This window comes from Carlito syrichta, unplaced genomic scaffold, assembly GCF_000164805.1.
Source record: "Carlito syrichta isolate Samal-C Ts95f unplaced genomic scaffold, Tarsius_syrichta-2.0.1 Scaffold143520, whole genome shotgun sequence".
Taxonomy (NCBI): Eukaryota; Metazoa; Chordata; class Mammalia; order Primates; family Tarsiidae; genus Carlito; species Carlito syrichta.
Window position 1 is genome coordinate 16116 of NW_007087616.1, and position 9549 is coordinate 25664.

The following is a 9549-nucleotide window of genomic DNA, read 5'->3' on the forward strand; positions in this document are numbered from 1 at the left end:
CTACTTGTTCTGCCGCTGTGGGCCACTCCACAGCAGCCCCAAGGGCGGGGACAGGGCCGCGGTCGGTGCGGAAGCTCCGCCCCCGCAGCGGGCGCCCGGTTTTCCGAATCAATCTTCGTATTATCACAACATCCTCTGGGCTGACGACTGCGGTCCCTGCACTACGTGAGCATGCACAGTCAGCAGATCCCAGCCTTCCCAGTCCACGGTTGGGGGAATCCAGGGCGGCAGCCTGCTCAAGCCACGGTCAAGTGCACGGGGGAGACGTCACTCCCACCACCTCATCCGTGCATGTGGGTGGTAAGACGGGGCACTCGGAAATGGTGCCTGAGTGGAAGAATCCAGGCTGGGTCCTGTTGTTTCTCACAAACATCTAGGCCCTGAACCTTTCCCTCTCTAGGACAGTGGCGGAGCATTCCAGATTCTAGCATTCCAGGAGGCTAGGAGGCTGGATGTCACTTTCCTCCCCTAAGCTAGTTGGGAGCCCCAACCTCACACAAGCAACCTCCCCATCTGCACCCTCCGTTTCACCCTTCACTCCCACTAACCTCTGGAGTTCTGGGAAGTCAGGCCCCTCCTCCTCCTCTTCTCCCCTTGACTCCCAGTTCTCTGACTTTTCCCTCTGGCCAGAAGCCAAGGCTGGCTCCCAAGAGGCTGTCGCCATGGTTTGGTTCCCAGCGCCACAGCCATCACTGTGGGAAAACACTGGAACTGGACTGTCCCGTCCCCCCTTCGGAGAGAGACCAGACAGGAAGAGACCACAGATGGGGTGGCTGCCCCAGGGATGTGGCTGAGGCCCACCCAGTGCAGAGAGCCTTCCCTATCGGCACCCAGAGGGGTTTTAGCCCAAATGTCTTATTCTCAGCACAGTAGTAACTTCATTTTCGCCATTTTATTTGTCAATATAAAAATACTCAAATATTTACAACAAATAAATACGTGGGACACAATAAGTTACACTGTTAGGAGTCCTCCTTCTAGGGCTGAGAGAGGATATGCCAACATCCACAGCATGCCCACCCTCTCACTTCCCTCCCCCAACATAGCCTTTCCCAGCCCTGTTTGGAAGAGGACAAGTATAAAATACCACTGAACCCAAGAGCCAAGTGGGAGGCCCCGCCCACCCTTTCCCCCAAACACACAGGAGGCTCCATCTCCCTCCCCCCAAACCCTGAAAACATTCACAGCCCTAAGAGCAGGACTAGGCCCACCCCTGAGCCCTGCACTCCCCCTAAAGGGGTACAGTACCCTGCCCACCCCACCCCCATATGTACATCGCTGCCCCACACTCGGGACAGGTGGGGGTAGGAGAGGCAAAGTAATCCGACCCCTTCCCCTTCATAGCTCCAATGACTCACCAGGAAGACCCCAGGCCAAGGGAAGACTCGACAGAAACAGGAAGGCTATGCCACACACACGTGGGCACACAAACACACACGCACACACACACACACGTTGTGCACATATATACACAAACACACCCACATCTGGAAACTTCTGCCTTGAAAGATTTTGGCTGCTGGGGTCCCAAGTGTCTGTGATTCACAGAGAGGAGGAAGATGCCTCCCAGGAGGCTGGTGCCCTGGTGAGCCACGCCGTGGCAGTGCCCATGCTGAGCAGAGCAGGTCCTCATGGCCGGGCGGGTGCTGGGCAGTGTCTGTCCCAGGCAGAGCAGGTGCCCATGCCATGTCCCTGAGGTAGCTGGTGCCTGTGCAAAAGTAGGAGCTGCACCTCCCACGCTCCCCCCGCCAGTGCGATGGGGGGGTTCCCCTCATACTGACGACTCCTCGGGGTTGGAGTCGGGCAGGGGCTGACGCTGCTGCAGTTTGCGTCTCAGTTCGTCGGCGAGCTCAGGCAGGGGGTGCCCAAGCCCCGAGACGCCCCGGTCCTCTCCTCCTAGTTGTAAGCGCACGTAACCATTGGCATTTGAGTTCCGCCCACCCCCCAGGTGAAGCCGAGTTGGAGAAGGCAGGGGCTGGCCGGGGATGCCAGGAGGTGGAGAAGGGGGCCCACCACCAGGCTGGCACCGGGCGTGTCCAGGCACGATCTTAAGGGAGCCATCTGAGTAGTAGTAGCCAACTGGATCCCAGAGTTTCTCATCCGTTTCAGGGCCAGGCCGGAAGGGGGGACTGGTGGGCTCCTTGGGCAGCTCCAGAGGGTACACCAGGGTCCTCTCGGCTGCCTTGGCTCCCTTCTCCAGCTCTTCCCGCAGCCGCCGGCGCAGTGATAACACAAGCAGCAGCAGCACCAGGCACACGGCTCCCAGGGCCACCACAGCCAGCCATACCAGCCCCAGGTTTTCCAAGGGGGCCCGAGCCTCCAAGGTCACTGACGGGCCTGCCACTACGGCCACAAGGTAGCCTTCGGCAGCCAGCCGTGCCCCCTGCTCCTCTGAAAAGCAGTGGTAGGCGCCAGCATGGCGGGGCTGGGCGGCCATCACAACCAGGGCCTGGAGGCGGGCATCGTAGAGGAAGGAGCCAGGCTGTTCTGCAGGCAGGTCGCGGCCCCCAAAGGTCCAACGGGCATGGGCCAGGTTGGAGGAGAGGCGGCAGGGCAGCACCAGGTCTGTGCCTGCCACCACCGTGATGTTTTTGGGAGTGGGTCTGACTGCAGTGACAGAGAAACGAGAGACAGCAAACAGTCAGTGCAGGAAGCCCAGGGCTGGGGGGAGATGAGACACAGAGACATGAGACACAGATGAGTCAAGGGCTCATCCCAATGGGAGGGGAACAAAAAAGCTCACCTTTCTTACTGCCACGGAGGTTACAGATGCCTGAGGTGTCTGAGATCGTCATGTGCTGGATCAGCAGGGATCTGGTAGGGGACACGGGGAACGTCAGCAGTCCAGTTCCCACCAGCCTGACCTCCCTCAGGGTCCCAGCCCACGCAGAGCCCGACTCACCCAGAATGGCCCCCTGCAGCCACACAGCGGCTGGTGTTGACACTCCAGGCACAGTAGGGGTCCCGGGCGAGGACACAGTCTGCACAGGAGCGGTACTTCATGCAGTCTGCCAGGGGCAGTTGAACTAGCTGAGAGTGGGAACCAGCGAAGAGCAGCTTCTGCAAGAGAATTGGGGCACAAGGGGGAGGGTAAGCCGGACCAGGACGCAGCACAGGGGGTCGCACGGACTCCTGCAGGGAGCACAAGGGCAAAGGAAGCAGAGAGAGGAAACAGGCGGAGCTGCAGTCCTGCTGAGGGAAAGCTAGCTAAGAGCCAAAGAAGCCACTGAGAGCTTATACGAGCCAGACACAATCCTAAGCACCTTACAGACGTGACCTTATTAGAGAGGGACGACAGAGCTATGAGGCTGAGGCATGTCATCACACGCGTTGATACACCGTGCAGGAAAGACACTTCTCTCTAAGCTCACCGGCTGCCCCCACAGCACCCGTATAACATAAGGGGAGTTTCCTCTGTTTGAATCGTGAATGCCAATCTGTGTGTTTATTCAACCACATGCTTTCTGCCCTTATCCCATGTTCCAGGGGACAATTTTGAGTCACAATCACTAGTAAAAGGCAAAGAAGTCAAAGTTCTGGGGGTGCAGAAAATAAGCCATAAAAGAGTACTGCATAAGGGTCAAAAGTGAGCACTGGAGGGCATCAGTCAAGGAAGCAGAGGTTCCTGTCTAGGGAGCAGCTGGGGGCTGGCTGGCAGAAAACGGACATGGGCAGGGCATCATAACCTCCCACAACTTGGGAGGTCTGGCCCAAAGGGACAGAATCAGGGAAGAGGTTGCAGCCAGAGCTGCAGCACAGTCTGGAAGGGTCTGAAGAAGACGTGAGGCAACACCTCATTCTGGGAATGCGGCTCCCAGATCCGGCTACATATGACGGCTCTGTGGAGGTGCAAATGACGTGACATGAGCACCCTGATTTTCAGTAACCCACCTCAAGCTAAGCAAGTTGTGCATGTGTTCATGCATGTGTTCCGACCTCTGTGCTGGCCAAGCACATAAGCCTGATTGGGAAAGGCAGATGGACAGAGAGAATGAGATGGGACAGCAAGGGGGACAGCACGCGTGGGGCCGTATTACCTTGCTCTGAGATAGCACCAGGCTTTCCATGGACTCCTGGTCAAACACCTGCAGCTCCTCAATCAGGTGGACCCACGGCCCCAGGCTCACGGCCTTAAGCAGCCAGCCGTCTCCTGGGGCATGAGGAGAGAAGGTGTGAACGAAGAGGTGAGGGACTCTGGGGCATCAGGTTTCTCTGCCCTGGGCACTCAGGCCTTTGCCCGGCCCCGGCAACCAGGCCCCACACGCCCCTGCACCTACCTGTGCCAATGAACAGCACTGTATAGGTGGTTCCGTCAAGACCTGTCACCTGGTCGGCCACCAGGTGGGTGAAGTTGGAGTCCTTCTTCACAAGCAGGGGTCGGCCCCACCGAGGCCTCACCTGCTCTTCCATCAGTGGGTGCTTCTTGATGAAGTTGAGGGTGTTGTCAGGCAGCTCCAGAGAACTGGCATAGCCGTGGCGTCTGTGCCAGTTGTTGATGCACTGGGGGGCGGGGATGTGGGGAGGAGAGCCATGAGCTAGGTGGGAATGGCACTGGAGCTGAGGGCAGGAACACACCCCTGCCCCAAGGACTCACCGAGCCAGGTCGAGGACTGGGGACTGGGTCGGTATAGCGGCTCCATTTCTGGGCTTGTTCACGGTACTCCTTGTAGGGACCCTCGAACACCCGCTGGATCTCTTCCAACTGATACTCGCAGATCGCTGACAGGTCCATATCACCCCTGTTGCAGTAGAGGGGACCCCCAAGGGTCAGGCACCTAACATATCCCATCTCACTCCAGCTCCAGGCAAGTAGCAGGAAGGCAGGGCCCAGTGCAAAGCAGTCACAGACACAAGAATGCACTGGCAGCTCTATTTTTATTTATTTATTTATTTATTTTGAGTTGGAGTCTCACTCTGTCACCCAGACTGTAGTGCAGTGGCCGCTGCTGGCCACCGCAGCCTCGACCTGCTGGGCTCCGGCAATCCTTCCGCCTCAGCCTTCCAAGTAGCTGGAACTACAGGCGCGCGCTACCATGCCCTGCTGATTTATTTATTTTAGAGATGAGGTCTTGCCAAGTTGCCCAGGAGGGTCTCAAACCCGCGGGCTCAGGCAATCCACTCACCTCAGCCTCCCAAAGCGCGGGATTACAGGCTGAGCCACTGAGCCTGGCTTGCACTGGCAGCTCTCAAGGGCCATAGAGGGCAGGGCCCTGCCCACCTCCATAGGGAGCTTTTTTTTTTTTTGAGTTAGAGTCTCATTCTGTTGCCCAGGCTAGAGTGCAGTGGCACGCTCATGACCACCGCAGCCTCGATCTGCTGGGCTCAGGCGATCCTTCTGCCTCAGCCTTCCAAGTAGCTGGAACTACAGGCATGTAACACCATGTCTGGCTAATTTTTTGATTTACTGTAGAGACGAGGTCTTGCCAAGTTACCTGGGCTGGTCTCAAACCTGTGGGCTCAGGCAATCCTCTCACCAAGGCCTCCCAAAGTGCTGGGATTATAGGCATGAGCCACTGCGCCCAGCCTCACCAAAAGGGCAGGTGCCCAGCAATCCCCTTGACTTCTGGACAACTGACCACCTGAACTTCCCCCAGATGCCTAGTCTAGGCTCTCACAGCCGTACATCATCCCGAAACTGAATACCTGTTTCTCCCATCCCCTCTCCTCTCCAAGGATCCTTAGCCAACTCACCATCGTGCCCGAAAAACCCCAAAGAAGGTGGTATTCTGCCAGGAAGTGCCCTGCAGGGTGTGCATCGCCTGCAGCTGGTTGAAGTAGAGCTGCCAGTTGGGGGCAGAGCACACCAGATGCGCCTTCAGGAACGTGGTCCACTTCCTCTGCAGGGTCCGCGCGCCCCCCATGTCACCCTGGCAGATGGCAAGGGAACACTGCTGGTCAACCTGCCAGGCCGGCAGGGCTCTCGGGGCGCACCACTGTGGGACTCGGTACCTTGCAGACGCGGGCGACGCGAGCCACCACCTGCTCAGCATAGCAGTCGTACTCCACTGCCAGCTCGCTGAAGAAGAAGTAGATCTTGTCGTCATCCCCCGTGAAACTTCCTATACTCTCTGGTATGTAGGCAGAGCCTACGAAGTGAGGCTCTGTGGGCAGGGAAGGAGGGTCAGCGGGGAGGTATTGGGCCCCTTGCAGAGCCTCCCACCCACAGCTCCCTCGGGCCCAAGCCAGCGTCTTGGGGCTCACCATTGAGCCAAAAGGCCAGGTACTCTGTCTTCACGGAGTGGTGGGGCCCCATGATCCGCAGGATAACAGGCTCTGTGCCCAGGAAGTTGTTGAGCGTGGCCGAGTACAGCTCACCGTCTACAAGAGATAAACGGTCAACCCGGCCAGAAGTGAGCTGTAGACATGCTCCAGCCAATACTGCCCCAGGGTGGGACCAAGCCCCAGGGGACTCGCCCAGCCAGCATCAGGGCAGCCACTCACCCACAAGAATGCCAGTGTGGCCCTTAGCTGGGTCATAGGGACACTTCCCCTTCCCATCCTCAAACTCTGCACGCTCCAACGTGAAGGTGAGTGTGTCCTGGGGTGGGGAGAGAGACGATGAGGAGGAGAGGCAGCAGGAGATGCTGCGCCCGGGAGTCCAGTTCAGGGCAAGGAGGGTCGAGCGGGGGGACCCCAAGGGAGAGGAGCGGCACTCACGATGTAGGTGCACTTGGGCTGGAAAGCATAGGTGCCACAGACGTACAGGTGGGAGGCATTGTAGGACTGCAGGAAGCGGATGAAGTTGAAGCACTCCGTCTGGGGGAGAAAGGCGTCCAGTCAGTGAGAGCAGGAGGGCCCAGAACAGACGGAGACGGCACTGGGACAAAGGCAGCGCCGGGGTGCGGTGCCCGAGCACCCACCTTGTTATTCTTCCCTTTCTGGATGCACTCTGTCTTCTTCTCCGCTGGGGCCTCCCAGGAGATCTGGTGACAGGGAACATCGGCAACGTCACAGGTATGTACCAAGCATGTGTCACAGGCACAGCCTGTGGCAACAACGCCCAGTGCAAAGACACAGTCCCCATTCTCTGGAGGCTTTTCTCAAGAGAAGACAGAAGCCCCAAACTGCCCCCACTACACAGCATCCAGTAAGTACTACAGGAGAGGAAAGCAACTTGCTAATCCCGACGAGACGGCGGGACTTGGACTTCCATCGGGGTAGCTGGGCTGAGGGACAGCCCAACCAAGCAAAAGCCCCTCTGGATCCTGCCCTCTGCCACAGGCCTCAGGGCCTCCCACTGCCCCACCTCTCACCACTCCTTGAAGCTCCAAAGCCTCCACGCTGAAGGCCAACAGGGCCTCGCGGGCACCCGCGTACAGCAGCCCAGTCTGCTCCGTCAGGGTCAGTGTCAGGAAGTCCTGGATGCCCGTTTGGGAGAACCGCCGCACTACCGCGGCCAGCTCTGCTGGGACAAGAACAAGGTGGGGATAAGCGAGCCCTCTGGAGCTCCAGGCACCCTTCCTAGTCAGTCTTCCTCCAGAAAATGGTCTCCTGGACCTAATTCCCCCCCCGCCCCCCCGTCCCTGTGTTAGAGCCAGAACCCCACCAGCAGATGCCAGCCACGCCCCCCGACTGGCAATAAAGGGCATTTTCTGAATAGCTTTTGGCACTGACAGCTCTGCTCAGGCCTCCTTAGTCTTCCCCAGCTTGGGAGGAGGCAAATCCGGGCTGCTAGGAGGAAGGAAGGACATCTCAGCCACAGCTTCCGGCCAGAGGAAGCCATCAGACTGCTGATGGCTCTGGCTCTCAGGGTCAGTGGCACCTCTGGCCACAGGGCTGGGCCCCCCACCCCTCGCTTCCTCGGATGCCGCTTCCTTCTTGGCTCTGCTGCCCCCTGCTCACACCACGGTCCTGCCCGACTTTGACCTCTCATCCAGCAGGACGGGAGGCACAGAACAGCTGTGAGCACTCCTTGCCTCAGAAAAACCCTTCACTCTAACAGGACCAGATCCAGACTGCTGGAGATACAAGCTCTGCTGGCCACCGGGATGGCAGGGATGGCGGGAGGGGAAGGAGTCAGTGGGAGCCAGGACAGGGAGGCCGGGGGAAACCAAAGGCTCAGGGACCAGAGATGACGCTGCAGCCTGGGGCCTGGGAAGCCACCAGGCACGCGGGGCTCAACGACTTTCACACGGTCACATGCTTCCTACATCGACCCCCAAACAGCTGCCAACTTGTCCTCAGGGTCCTCCCAACCCAGCCTTAGCCGTTGGAGGCAGCGATGGACCCAGACACAGGCCGGTACTGAAGGACTTCATTAGCACCCAAGTGGAGCCTGTGGGAGGTGAGCTCATCCCAGGTCCCCAGAGCCCATAAATGGTACAAACACCTGACATCACCTCTTCATACAGGTGTATGTGCACAAGGAGGGCTGCCAGGTCAATTCTGCCCTGGCCTCCCATGCGAGCATGGGCACATACACACACCCACCCAGGGCCAGCAGAAGGCGTGAGAAGACAGCAGAAAGGTCTATAAGGGCTGAAGGGAGGGGTCTCAGAGGAGAGAGCCTTTGGTTCACACCTGTCCTGGTTCAGGTTTCTCCCTTTAGGGCTAGTGATTTATTCAAGAAGTGAGGCATGGGAGGGTAATGCAGAATGACTTTTCCCCTTTCATACCTTGGCAGCCAGACTGGATGAGGAGTTGGTGAGAGCTCCCCCAGAACCATCCTAAGTGTCAGAAAGAGGTAAAACCCAGGATCTGACCTGTACTACCCTTTTGGGTCCCGTAAGCCATCCACATTTCTTAGAAAGCTGTGCCACACGCATCAGAATAAAGCCAGCACATTCCTGGAGACAATTCCTCAGCAGCCTGCGTATACTTCCTGGGAGCAACTCTTCCCCAGCTGTGTCTCCTGCCTCCCACTGGGCTTTCTCCGGGGCTCCAAGCACTCACCCCCAGAAGATACTGTCTTCCGGGGCACAAGGTTCCACCACACCTCAGCCCCAATGCCCAGGCTCCACAGCCCTGCTGCCAGCAGCCAGACAGCCCAGTGTGGGGCCATGGCACACGCCCTGGCTCTAAGCTCCAGGCCAGCTGCCCTGCGGAGGGAAAAGAAATGGTCAGAATCACAGTCAGATAAAAAAAAAAAACCAGGAGGGGCTCACAGTAGGAGACATGACAAGACGCCTCTCCAGGAGCCCCCTGGATACCCTCCTTGCCCCCCTCTTTGGAAATGGACCTGGCTCCCCTCATCTGGCCTCAGTCCCCTCGGCCCCCGAAGACCATGGGGTTTCCCTGGGGATGGGGAGGAGCAGAGTCGGTTGGAAGCCTGGAAAGACTCCAAGAAGCCCTCCCTGGCCTCCAGGCCACCCCCACTCCCTTTCAAAGGAAGTTGTTTAAAAAAATAAAAAGGGGACCCCTTTCAACACACACTCACGGCTAAAAGGTTTGAGAGTTTTCTTTTAGAAGAACCTCGGGAGGCAGGACCTGCATTCACTGGGCTCTGGCCAGCCCCAAGACCCAATTCTGGGAGGCAAACCCCACAGCAGGATGGGGGGGCATTCCGTGGGGCAGGCGGTTGGGAAAGCCCCCTAGGGGGACTCAGTGCAG

At 58.4% G+C, this 9549-nt stretch overlaps 1 protein-coding gene across 1 annotated transcript; it reads right to left on the minus strand.

Annotated features, from left to right (window-relative positions):
• Window positions 1-873: 873 nt before the first annotated feature.
• On the minus strand, window positions 874-9042 carry SEMA4C (semaphorin 4C). Its single transcript, XM_008050292.2, has 14 exons — window positions 8893-9042; window positions 7254-7402; window positions 6861-6923; window positions 6658-6756; window positions 6442-6538; window positions 6202-6318; window positions 5950-6101; window positions 5692-5867; window positions 4595-4739; window positions 4278-4500; window positions 4038-4150; window positions 2903-3060; window positions 2744-2814; window positions 874-2607 (listed from the first exon to the last, which is right to left on the minus strand). Exons 1-14 carry the CDS (start codon window positions 8999-9001, stop codon window positions 1772-1774), a joined length of 2508 nt encoding a protein of 835 aa, XP_008048483.1. The 5' UTR covers window positions 9002-9042; the 3' UTR covers window positions 874-1771.
• Window positions 9043-9549: the final 507 nt, after the last annotated feature.